Raw genomic sequence first — 13,834 nt, forward strand, 5'->3', positions numbered from 1 at the left:
TGGATACCAGTCCTTGTCTTAGCCTTGTCAAATAGTGTATTAAAAACAAAAGAGGCTACTGTTTAATCATGGTTGACATTTAAATACACTGAAATTCCAAACTTTGGCATCAGCAAGAGTTTTAATGTTTTAAAAGTATCTAATGCTCATCCAGGCTGTATCTATTTGATCAAAAATACAGAAAAAATGTAATATTGTTGCAATTTAAATGAACAGTTTTCTATTTGAATATACTTTAAAGTAGAATTAATTCCTGTGATGCAAAGCTGAATTTTAAGCATCATTACTCCAGCCTTCAGTGTCACATGATCTGTCAGAAATCATTTTGATATGCTGATTTATAATCAATGTTGGAAACAGCTGTGCTGCTTAATATTTTTGAGACCTGTGAGACTTTTTTCAGGATCTCTTGATAAATAAAAAGTTTAAAAGAAGAATGTGTATTCAAAATAGAATTATATGTATACCCTAAACACTACTATTCAAAAGTTTGGGTCAGTATTTTTTTTTAGTAAATAATTTTATTTAGCCAGGATTTGTTATATAGATAAAAAGTGATAGTAAAGACTTTTGTTAGATTTTTTCTAATAAGACTTTTATTTTGAATAAAAGAAATCAATAAATTCATCAAAGAAAAAAGTATCACAGGTTGCAGAAAAATATTAAGCAGCACAACAATTTCAAAACTGTTTATAAATCAGCATATTAGAATAATTTCTGAAGGATCATGTGACAGGATACTGGATGCTGAAAATTCAGTGCTACATCACAGAAATATATGATATTTCAAAGTATTTGAAAATATGAAAACCAATATTAGAAATTGCAATAATATTTCACAATATTACTGTATTTTTTTTTTGTTGTTGTTGTTCAATATTTCCGACTCAATAAATGCAGCCTTGATGAGCATTACAATAAAAAGATTAAAAATCTAACTAATCCCAAACTTTTGAATGGCAGTGTATACACACACTACTGCAAAAGTCTTAGGCCATTAATATCTTCACCAGCAAAAAAAAAGGTTTTGAGCCAGTTATTTCTATCTTTTGCAGTAGTGTGTCAGTTGGAAATACTGTATCAGTTTACTTTTCCAGGCATTGATTTTTGCCATTCATTTCTAATAATCCAGTGAGATTTTTGTTTGCACAACAGCCAGTGTTCCACACAGAGATCTGATCTCATCACCATTCAGTCTGTCTGGAATGACATATAGGAAAATAGGAAATAGGAAAAACTGAGACAGACTAAATGCAGAAGAACTGCGGTAAAGTCTCCAAGATGCTTGAAGAAACCCACCTGCAAAGCTTACAGTACTGTTAAAAGTTTTAGGCACTTCTGTGTGCCTAAAATGCTGGAAGTGAGAATGCTTTCAAAAATAATGTCATAAGTAAGGGATAATCAACGGTTTGCCGTGCGTTAAAGGATTTTAAATGCACGACGTGGAGGCTAATAACCGCCCGACGCAAAGCGGAGGGTGGTTGCCTCCGCGAAGTGCATTTTAAATCCTTTAACGCACGGCAAGCCGTTGATTATCCCGCTTATTCCATGGTTATAGACAAATATACCATACTTTGCATTTGTCTTAGGTAGACTTGCGCATAGTTTTTCAGGTAGCTTTGCAGGTAGGTTATTCAAGCATCTTGGAGATGTTGCCACAGTTCTTACATATTTAGTCTGTCTCTGTTTTTTCTGTTTCTTTATGTCATTCATTATATATACACTACCAGTCAAAAGTTTTTGAACGGTAAGATTTTTAATGTTTTTTTTTTTTTTTTTTTAAGAAGTCTCTTCTGCTCACCAAGCCTGCATTTATTTGATCCAAAATACAGCAAAAGCTGTAATATTGTGAAATATTTTTACTACTTAAAATAGCTGCTTTCTATTTGAATATATTTTAAAATGTAATTTATTTCTGTGATCAAAGCTAAATTTTCAGCATTTTATTTTATATTTTGGGGGGGGGGGGAAGAAATTAATTAATACTTGATAATAGATAATATTATTAATATTTAATAAAAGAAATTAATACTTTTATTGCGCAAGGGCGCTTTAAATTGATCAAAGTGTTGATAAAGACATTTATAATGTTACAAAATATTTCTGTTTTAGATAAATGCTGTTCTTCTGAACTTTATATTCATCAAAGAAACCTGAAAAATTCTACTCAGCTGTTTTCAACAAAAAAAATAATAAAAAATGTTATTTGAGCAGCAAATCAGAATATTAGAATGATTTCTGAAGAATCATGTGACACTGAAGACTGGAGTAATGATGCTGAAAATGCAGCTTTGATCATAGGAATAAATTACATTTTAAAATATATTCAAATACAAAAATACTAAAAATATTTCAAAATTGTTCTATCTTTGCTGTACTTTGGATGAAATAAATGCAGGCTTGGTGAGCAAAAGTGACTTCTTTCAAAAACATTAAACATCTTTTGACTGGTAGTGTTTATATATTTTTTTCCATAGTATCATCAGTATTTGTGCAAAATTTCCATCTTCCACCTTTCAAAAGTTTGGGCTCAGGAAGATCTTTTTTGCAAGAAATCAATTTATTCAGCAAGGATGAATTAATTGAATTCAAAAGTAACAGTAACATACATTTATTAGGTTACAAAAATATTTTTCACACTATTATTTTTTTTAATTTGTAGTTTTCAAAGAACTGACATGATTCAAAAGTGTATAATAAAATAGAATGCAATGTGTAACTCCATATTTTTTCCATTTCGTTCAAGAGCGAGGACTCCACATCCCTGCGCAGGTGCTATGAAGGAGTGCAGAGAGATGGAGAAGTGATCAGGGTCAGAGACACAGTGCTACTGCGCTCAGGTCCCAGGAAGAAGTCCTTGCCTTACGTGGCCAAAGTCTCTGCCTTCTGGGAAGACCCTGAGTCAGGTCAGTCCTCCTCGAAATACTGCTTTTTTACAGTCAATGAAAGTCACAGAAGAGCTCATAACGCTTCATACCTATTTCAGGGGAGCTGATGATGAGCTTGTTTTGGTACTACCGCCCAGAACACACTCAGGGGGGTCGCAGTCCCAGCATGCACTGTGAGGTGAGTCTAGAATTGTTCATGGCACAGCAATGAGGTCCACTGGGGACTAGCAGTGTCAACATTTGACTTCCTTTGATTATGAGTTTCATAGAGGAAGTAGGCAGCACAAGTTTCCTGTGTTCTGTAAACCACTGAAATAGGGACACTGGACAAACAAATGACTCCCAGCACTCTCAAACACTGGATATGTACAGGTGTTTCATAGAGGGATGTTTTAAAAGTCTGGATTTTTTTTAGGGATGCACCGAAATTAAAATTCTTGGCCGAAGCCGAACAAAATGAAACACTGGGCCGAATACCGTGTTTTTCCCCCCATGTATTTTGCCAATTTTTTTCACTATTGCATAAATTAAATAGCCAAAATGTGCTTTTTACAGTTTTGTCTTGCTTTTCAAAAACAAAAATCAATTACAAAACAACAATTTAAAAATATTTACTTAACACTGAACATTTTTAACATTCTAGTGGACATTATAGCCTACCAACAAAGCACAGTTTAAGTTAGTAAAAATGGCCATTTTTAAGACCCCTTTCTTTAATCAGGCATGTGTTTTTAATGTACAAATAAATGCAGTATTATAATAAATGTGTTAATAGAGCTGTTGTAATGATTGTTATTATTTTTTATCTTATTTTTTATTTTATTTTACAGAACAACAGTAAAATTGCAATGCTAACATTTATGAATGTTGACTTTTATTTTGGCGGAAACCCACAAGAAGACCTCAGTACTACTTTTTGTTGACAGCAGCAGATTTATGAATGATTCTCATCAGGCAGATTTTCCTTGCGCTTTGGACTTTGAACCCTGGCTAATGATCTTGTGCAGGGCTGTCAGAATACATGCAATTTGTATGTGTATTAGATAACATAAGGTTTTGTAGTTTATTTACTAATGGTTTAAGTCCATTTCGCGATTTTAGTCATCATACAGTAACCAGCAACAACCACCCCTTTCTCTTCTCATGGAAGGCATGCAATGCGATACTAAACAGTCTCTCGCTGTCTGTGCTTGTAATGATTTTTGCGACTTTCTCGGACAGTTTTAAATTCTTCCACACTGCAGACATGTTTGCTGCATTAGTACACACCTCTATTTCATTGTGTCACGTCATTGTTCAGTTTAATTTATTTGGCCTTTTTCGCTTATTCAGCCGGACACCGAAAGAGCTTTTTTTTTTTTGTTGCTATTTTCAGCCGAATAATTTCGGTTGCTGAACATTCGGTGCATCCCTAATTTTTTCTCTTATTTAAGGGTAAACATACCTATAAAGCTCATGTACCTATTAAGCACACTTCCATTTTTGAGCTCAGATTATAAAAACAAAAAATGATATATTATCCTACTTAATGTCTTAACCAATTGTTGCATTTGTTACTACATATCAAAAATTTACTCCTTAAGCACATCCAGACTTTTTGCATTTAATGATGTACATCTTCATTTAAATGCTTTTGTCATTTAAAATAAAATTAAATATTGTGTGAGAGATTATATTTCATAACATAACTAGTACTGAAACAATATCGTGTGCACTAAAGCTCAATGTAGATTTTCATGAGCTTAAAGGAGAAATTCACTTCCAGAGCAAACATTTACAGATAATGTACTCACCCCGTTGTCATCCAAGATATTTGTGTCTTTCTTTCTTCAGTCATAAAAAAAAAAATGTTTTTTAAAGAAAACGTTTCAGGATTTCTCTCCATATATTGGACTTCTATGGTGCCCATGAGTTTGAACTTCCAAAATGCAGTTTAAATGCAGTTTGAAAGGGCTCTAAACAATCCCAGGTGAGGAATAAGGGTCTTGTCTAGCAAAACGATTGGTCATTTTCTAAAAAACATGCGTACGCTGTGCAGTCCCGTTCAAGACAGGGTACACTCTTAAAAATAAAGGTGCTCCACAATGCCATAGAAGAACATTTTGTGTCTAAATTGGTCTTATTGGTTCAATAAAGAACCTTTAACATCTGAAGGACCTGTGTGTTTCACTAAAGGTTTTTTTGTGGCGAAAGAAGGTTCTTCAGATTATAGAAAGGTAAGAAAGAACATTATTCTTTAAAGAACCTTTGTCTGAATGGTTATTTGTGGAACCAAAAATGGTTATTCTATGGCATTGTTGTGAAGAACCTTTTAAAGCACCTTTATTTTTAAGAGTGTATATTGAAAAACTCCCATCTCGTTTTCTCCTCCAACTTCAAAATCCTCCAACATTGCTGTTTTTTTTTTTTTTTTGTAAAGGGTGATTGATATCCTTTGCACGTTTACTTTGTAAACACTGGGTCGGTACTTCTGCTGCAATGTTGGACAATTTTAAAGTTATTCGACATACCCTATCTGTATTGAACCAGAGCTAGACTAGATGAGGTTAAAAAGTATATAAATAATTATTATTATTTTTATTTTTAAATGACAGATCGTTCCACTAGAAAAGACCCTTATTCCTCGGCTGTGATCGTTTAGAACCTACATTGAAATTCAAACTCACAGGCACCATAGAAGTCCACTATATGGAGAAAAATTCTGAAATGTTTTTCCTAAAAAAAGATAATTTCTTTACCACTGAACAAAGAAAGACATGAACATGTTGGATGACAGCGGAGTGAGTACATGATCTGTAACTACTCCTTTAATAGGTGTGTTTACCCTATTTGTTGCAATATTTATTTTATACATTTACAGCATGGATTCCCTTAAGTTGAGTATAAAACATTAATGATGTGTGACTTTTTCCAGAATGAGATTTTCGCATCTCGGCATCAGGATGAAAACAGTGTGGCATGTATCGAGGATAAGTGCTATGTGTTGACATTAGCACAGTACTGTAGGTGAGCGCTCATATTTATCGGCTCATTGCAAGTGTCAAATGTGTGCAAGTGTCAACGCCTCGTATCCTCCGCATAAACTGAATGTGATTTTGACTCTTTCAGATTTTGTGCCTTGGTGAAGTGTCGCGAGGAGGGCTTTCCCAGACGTAGCTCCCTGGTCCCTCCGTCCAGCTATGTAATTCCAGCGTATCGTTGCGTGCCCAACGACATCGACCCCGACTTGGTGTTCGTCTGCCGCCACGTTTACGACTTCCGCTACGGCCGTCTGCTAAAGAATCTGCAGTAGGTCTGAATGGAGCCATACACTGAAACCAGAATCCAAAACGTTGTGACACAATCAAAAGCCCTACCAACTGGATGGCCACAAGTCTTTAGGGAGTTGCTGTTGTTTTCCGTTTTCCCTTTAGGATCAATGCTCTTCAGAAAACAAGCGAAAACGCTGTTATCCCGTGCGACTCTGTAGGACGGCATTCTGAGCACAACTACCTTGAGTTTCGAAGGTACCGATCGCCAAAATGTGATTTTTCACTCCATGAATTTGAGTATTTATTTTTGCAGTTATCTTTTGTATTTGCTGAATGAGTGTCAAGACAGAAATTAATGCAGGTACATTAAGAATTATGGAATAGAGCTCTAGTGTTGGCTCTTTGGAAGGCTCCCGTATTACGCCTAGTAATCTAGATTAAAGGTTAAAATATTTATTTTTTGATAAATTGAACACAAGCTCCAGCTTTTAGGAGGCACCAATCAGTAGTAACAGGGTGAGGGGATCACAGACTTACCGTGGCGGACCAAATATCCCAGAATGCATTTGGTTAGCGTTTCATTCTGTTGATCGACCAATGAGCTTTTTCGTCGCCCATCATGACTTGCCTTATATCCGACTCCGAGTTTCCCCGTTTTCTGCCTTCCCAGCAAACCAAAGGTTATCACGCCACTCCTTAACACCCACCTTCGCAACTCCATTAGTTTGCACTAAAACGTATCGTTGCTGACTTGGTTCAAAATGTCACCTGCTACTGATCTCCGACGCAGGAAAATACTGTGTATTTGTTGTACGTGTACAAAGAGATACGAGAGAGCTCGCTAACCGTCAGTTACAAATGTGAATGGAAAAACTTTATCTCGCGCGCACAGGCCTGCTTTCGACGTGTGCCCTTTGCTTCTCGTCTTACATGGTAGTTTTGTTACAAGATCGCTAATTACGATATGAGAAAGCTGTTTTATATGGTCTGTTTGTGCCTTTAAATAGTTAACAGTCTGCTATGTGAAGAAATACTGGTTGGTCGATTGATTTTTCCTTACGCCTCTTCACGTTTTTGGCCTGCTTGTTTTGCTCTGTGCTAAAAAGCATCAATAAGATTGTCTGATCGCACTATGCTGACCGTCACACTTCCCTTGAGGAGTTAAAGTACTCACAGGGTCTTTGTTTTTGGTTTTTCTTTACATTTTTGAATCCATTCCTTTCACGTTATTGAGTGAATATTAATCAGTCAGAAGTAATTTTGTCATTGTGATGAAGATATGATTTTTTTTTGTCGTTCAATAGTTATACTCCCTTTGCATAACCTATATATATATATATAAATATATATCATGCCCAACTTCAGTCGTGTTGACCAAAATATACGAAAAAGACAAATAATCTCGTCTAGATCTTCCGTTTTTTTTTTTTGTTTGTTTTTTTTGTCATCTAGCGTCAGATATGCCAGTTTAGACGTGTTAATGCCATAGCGGTTTCGCGGAACATTTAAGCAGAGCTTGTTTTGCTTTGGTTGGCGGCGTGGTTGAGTTGACTCCTTAATGGTTGCTGTTTGTGTGAAAATGATGTATTTTTGAAACGTGTACTTCTCTAGCAGAATGCTCTGGATGGCAAATACAACATGTTGTGTACCAAAACAAGGAGAAAAGGAGAGGATTGCGTTCATTCCTCTGTATACAAAACTGACCATGAATTCCAAGCTCTTTGCTCCTTTGATGAATGGCTGTTTGGGTGTATGTGGGCGAGCGTGTCTCTACAAATATATATATTTCAGTGCAGCATGGAAGTACTGGGCATTCTTTGAAATAATAGATCTAGCACAGCGCATTTGTATTATTTAAGATAGAAATGTATATTATAAGAGGAAAATATTTAAAAGGAATAAATAATATATGAGCATCAAGTTCCTTGTGTCGTTTGTTTAGTTGCTTGACTTCTGACGTGTCCACGTCGATCCAAATAAAGCACTATAATTACATATTTAACGCTGGTTGTGAGATGTTAACACCTTCTCAACAGCTTCTCAAAATAATTACAGCTGACTGGACTATATACCAAATTTAAAGCTGAAAATTAAGGCTCTATGAACCACTTATGTTAAATATTGTCTCAAAATCTACTGAGAGGATTAGAAATGAAACCGGAGAATTCAGTTCCAATGTGTTTACGTGATGCATGAAGTCAAGCTAGTGCAAAACGAACGTTTGTGGTTAAAAAGTGTATAAATTGTCATTTTTTTAGAAAATGTCTGATCGTTTTGCTAGATAAGACCCTAAAGCCTTTTGAAACTGCAATTTGGACCTTCAACCCATTGATCTCCATTGAAGTCCACTATATGGAGAAAAATCATGGAATGTTTTCCACAAAAACCTGAAGAAAGAAGGACATGAACATCTTGGATGACATTGGGGGTGTGTTAATTATCAGGAAATATTTATTCTAGAAGTGAACTAATCCTTTAATATTAACAGTGAAACATCCACAATTTCCATGTCTTCTTTTAATGCAAATTACCAAAACGCTTTTATTTTGTCATGTTTAACTGTGTGCATTTTTTCAGTTGGTTGGTTGTAGGATATATTTACATGTATTCACATCTGAGCACTTCACTTTAACATTTAATGTTACATCCACTGTTTTAGAGACATCTAACTGTTTTTAAAGCAGTAGCTCACCCAAAAATGAAAATTTGATGAACATTTATTTACCCTCAAGACGTCAGAATGAGAGTCTAAACAGCTGATAAAAACATCACACATAATTCCAGTTGATAAAGAAATGTATATTATAAAAGGGAAATATTTAAAAGGAATAAAAAAATATAAGCATCAAGTTCCTCGTCTCGTTTGTTTAGTTCCTTGACTTCTGACGTGTCTACGTCGATCCAAATGAAGCATAAAGCACGTAGTTAGATATTTAACACTGGTTGTGAGATGTTAACAGCTCAACAGCTTCTCAAAATATTTATAGATGACTGTACTATATACCATATTTAAAGCTGAAAAAAAGAAGGCTCTAAGAACCATTTATGTTAAATACGGTCTCAAAATCTGAGAGGATTAGAAATTTAGGTCTGAAAAAGAATGGAATTTTGAAATTGAAAATGTGCCTACCTTTTGAAACCGGAGGACTAAGCACGTATGACTTTTCCAATGTGTTTACGTGATGCATGAAATCGAGCTAGTGCAAGATGAGCGTTTGTGGTTAAAAAGTGTATAAATTGTCATTTTTTTAGAAAATGTCTGATCGTTTTGCTAGATAAGCCTTTTGAAGCTGCATTGAAATGGCAATTTGGACCTTCAACCCATTGATCTCATTTGAAGTCCACTATATGGAGAAAAATCATGGAATGTTTTCCACAAAAACCTGAAGAAAGAAGGACATGAACATCTTGGATGACATTGGGGGTGTGTTAATTATCAGGAAATATTTATTCTGGAAGTGAACTAATCCTTAAATATTAACAGTGGAACATCCACAATTTCCATGTCTTCTTTTAATGCAAATTACCAAAAGGCTTTTATTTTGTCATATTTAACTGTGTGCATTTTAATTTGAGTTGATTGGTTGTAGGATGTTTACATTTACATGTATTTACATCTGCACTTCACTTTAACATTTATTTACCCTCAGGACATTTAAAATGTAAATGAGTTTCTTCATCAGAACAGATTTGGAGAATTTTAGCATTACATCACTTGCTAACCAATGGATCCTCTGCAGTGAATGGGTGCCGTCAGAATGAGACACCAAACAGCTGATAAAAACATCACAATAATCCATAAGTAATCCACATAATTCCAGTTGATAAAGAAATGTATATTATAAGAGAAAAGTATTTAAAAGGAGTAAATAATATACGAGCATCAAGTTCCTCGTCTCGTTTGTTTAGTTCCTTGACTTCTGACGTGTCTACGTCGATCCAAATAAAGCACATTATTACATATTTAATGCTGGTTGTGAGATGTTAACAGCTTCTCAAAATATTTATAGATGTCTGTACTATATACTAAATTTAAAGCTGAAAATTCTCTATGAACCATTTATGTTAAGTATGATCTCAAAATCTACTGAGAGGTTTAGAAATTTAAGTCTGAAAAAGTATGGAATTTTGAAATTGAAAATGTGCCTACCTTTTGAAACCGGAGGACTAACCATGTATGACTTTTCCAATGTGTTTACGTGATGCATGAAGTCGAGCTAGTGCAAGATGATCATTTGTGGTTAAAAAGTATATAAATTGTAAATTTTTTTTAGAAAATGTCTGATCGTTTTGCTAGATAAGCCTTTTGAAGCCTCACTGAAACTTCAGTTTGGACCTTCAACCCATTGATCTCCATTGAAGTCCACTATATGGAGAAAAATCATGGAATGTTTTCCACAAAAACCTGAAGAAAGAAAGACATGAACATCTTGGATGACATTGGGGGTGTGTTAATTATCAGAAATAATCCTTTAATATTAACAGTGAAACATCCACAATTTCCATGCCTTCTTTTAATGCAAATTACCAAAACGTTTTTTTTTTGTTTGTTTGTCATATTTAACTGTGTGCATTTTAATTTCAGTTGATTGGTTGTAGGATATATTTACATGTATTTACATCTGAGCACTTCACTTTAACGTTTAATTTTACATCCACATCTGTTTTTAAAGCAGTAGCTCACCCAAAAATGAAAATTTGATGAACATTTATTTACCCTCAGGACATTTAAAATGTTTCTTTCTTCATCAGAACAGATTTGGAGAAATTTAGCATTACATCACTTGGATCCTATGTAGTGATTGGGTGCTGTCAAAATGAGTCTAAACAGCTGATAAAACATCACAATAATCTAGAAGTAATCCAAATTACAAAAAATGTATATTATAGGAAAATATTAAAAAATATATATGTTCCTCATCTCGTTTGTTTAGTTCCTTGACTTCTGACGTATGCACGTTGATCCAAATGAAGCATAAAGCACGTAATTACATATTTAACATTGCTTGTGAGATGTTAACAGCTTCTCAAAGTCGTCCTGAGGCTTCCATCAAAAAGCTTAGTAAAAAATCTATATTACGTAATGAAGGTTTTCTCGTTTTTTCCTGAAGGCTCTGTTGTGTGCTGGAATGTACATTAAATCAATGTTCAATTAATTCAGGGTGTGTATTAAAAGACCTTATCACTAATGGTATTAGACAGATATTTAAGAAAACTGCTTGAGAACAGCTTTTTCAATGTTTAATTGTAACGCCAGGCCAGCAAAGGGAGCCCTTACCCACACTGACTGTTGCTGCTCCCTCTGCTGCCTCGTTGGTTACTTCCTGTTTGGTGGCCATTTAAGGAGGCCTACACCAAACAGGCCCCGCGAAGTATTGTTTTGCTGTGCGGACTCTACTAGGCATTTTTCTCCTGTCTCATTGCCTTGTTTTTGCCACGGTTTTGTTTCTTAGTCATAGTTTTTCCTTGTTTCATTGTTTTGTTTGCTACTTTGGACTGCTCACTTGGATTTTGACCCACGCCTGTCTACTGGATTACGCTTTTGTCTTGCCCTGGATATTACTGTTTGCTGTTGTTTTGACCCTGCCTGTCTTGACTACGATCTGTTAAATAAAGCTAGCGTTTGGATCTTCAACGCTTCCCTGAGTCCTGCGTTACAGAATACTTTGCCTACCACAGATCCAGTAACTTTTCCAACAGATCATCATGAAACCTGGAGATCGTCTGGTTTGTCTTCGCCAGAATAACCGGCCCATTGAGGAGTATGTGGCTGACTTCTGTGAGCTGTGCTATTAGGTAGACTTCAAAAACTCTTTTCTTAAGGACATTTTCTATTTTGGTTTAAACAAAAACATCAAATCCTGTATGCCCCTACACACCCCACACTGGACTCTAGAGCAATATATTGACTATGCACTCCGGTTGGCTGGTTCACTGTTTACTGTTGGGATTGTGGATGAGGGGTCCCACAATCCCACAGTGCCTACATCATCAGAACATTTTCATGTCCCATATGTCACGTCTGGAATTGTTCAAGTCATGTCTGCCAAGCCAAAGCCTGCTCATGTCATGTTTGCCAAGCCATAGCCTCCTCACGCCATGCCTGCCACTCCAGGGCCTGCTCACACCATGCCTGCCCGTCCAGAGTCTGTACCTGTCATGGCTGCCCTCCCACAGCCAGCTCACAAGATGGCTGCCATCTCCAAGCCAGTCCACAAGATGGCCACCATCCCAGAGCCAGTCCACAAGATGGCCACCATCCCAGAGTCAGTCCACAAGATGGCCACCATCCTAAAGCCTGTTCACAAGATGGCCGCCATCCCAAAGCCTGTTTGCAAGATGGCTGCCGTTCCAGAGTCTGTTCGCAAGATGGCCGCCCTTCCAGAGCCACTGCACAAGATGGCCGCCACGCCAGAGCTGGTCGCCAAGATGGCCGCCACCCCAAAGCCTGTTCACAAGTCACGTTACAGCTGCTGTTCCTGTCAAGCCAAGTCACGTTACAGCTGCTGTTCCGGCCAAGTCAAATCAAGACACAGCAGCACTTCCTGAATCAAGTCAAGACACAGTTTCAATTCCTGAGTCAAGTCTAGACACAGCTTCACCTCCTGAGTCAGGTCAAGACACAGCTTCACATCCTGAGTCAAGCCAAGACACAACTTTACATTCTGAGGCAAGTCAAGACACACCAACACTCCCAAAGTCTAAACAAGATACAGTAGCACTTTCAGAATCACGTCAAGACACAGCAGCACCACTTGAATCACATCAAGCGGCAGCTGCTCCAGCAAAGTCAAGCCACGTTGCAGCTGTTCCAGCTAAGCCAAGTCAAGTCACAGCTGTTCCCCCAAAGCCAAGTCAAGTCACAGCTGTTCCCCCAAAGCCAAGCCAAGTCAAGTCACAGCTGTTCCCCCAAAGCCAAGTCAAGTCACAGCTGTTCCTGCAAAGCCAAGTCAAGTCACAGCTGTTCCTGCAAAGCCAAGTCAAGTCACAGCTGTTCCCTCAAAGCCAAGTCAAGTCACAGCTGTTCCTGCAAAGCCAAGTCAAGTCACAGCTGTTCCTGCAAAGCCAAGTCAAGTCACAGCTGTTCCTGCAAAGCCAAGTCAAGTCACAGCTGTTCCTGCAAAGCCAAGTCAAGTCACAGCTGTTCCCTCAAAGCCAAGCCAAGTCAAGTCACAGCTGCTCCCTCAAAGCCAAGTCAAGTCACAGCCATCCCTTCAAAGCCAAGTCAAGTCACAGCTGTTCCCTCAAAGCCAAGCCAAGTCAAGTCACAGCTGCTCCCTCAAAGCCAAGTCAAGTCACAGCCATCCCTTCAAAGCCAAGTCAAGTCACAGCCATCCCTTCAAAGCCAAGTCAAGTCACAGCTGTTCCCTCAAAGCCAAGCCAAGTCAAGTCACAGCTGCTCCCTCAAAGCCAAGTCAAGTCACAGCCATCCCTTCAAAGCCAAGTCAAGTCACAGCCATCCCTTCAAAGCCAAGTCAAGTCACAGCTGTTCCCTCAATGCCAAGTCAAGTCACAGCCATCCCTTCAAAGCCAAGTCAAGTCACAGCCATTCCTTCAAAGCCAAGTCAAGTCACAGCTGCTCCCTCAAAGCCAAGTCAAGTCACAGCTGCTCCCTCAAAGCCAAGCCAAGTCACAGCTGTGCCCCATGAGTCAAGCCAAGTCGCAGCTGTTGTTCCTGACTCAAGTCAAGTTACA

The 13,834-nt window shown here is 37.3% G+C and overlaps 1 protein-coding gene across 3 annotated transcripts in view; it reads left to right on the forward strand.

Annotated features, from left to right (window-relative positions):
- The window catches only part of bahd1 (bromo adjacent homology domain containing 1), a 49,271-nt gene extending 41,212 nt beyond the window's left edge, over positions 1 to 8,059 (forward strand). For all 3 annotated transcript variants that reach the window (XM_073826775.1, XM_073826777.1, XM_073826776.1), the window contains exons 4-7: positions 2,747 to 2,906; positions 2,987 to 3,066; positions 5,803 to 5,894; positions 5,997 to 8,059. In XM_073826775.1, coding sequence (XP_073682876.1) covers positions 2,747 to 2,906; positions 2,987 to 3,066; positions 5,803 to 5,894; positions 5,997 to 6,180 — 516 coding nt within the window. In that variant the 3' untranslated portion in view covers positions 6,181 to 8,059. The remainder of the gene's footprint in view (positions 1 to 2,746; positions 2,907 to 2,986; positions 3,067 to 5,802; positions 5,895 to 5,996) is intronic.
- Positions 8,060 to 13,834: the final 5,775 nt, after the last annotated feature.

Source organism: Garra rufa, chromosome 21 (assembly GCF_049309525.1).
Source record: "Garra rufa chromosome 21, GarRuf1.0, whole genome shotgun sequence".
NCBI classification, from domain to species: Eukaryota; Metazoa; Chordata; class Actinopteri; order Cypriniformes; family Cyprinidae; genus Garra; species Garra rufa.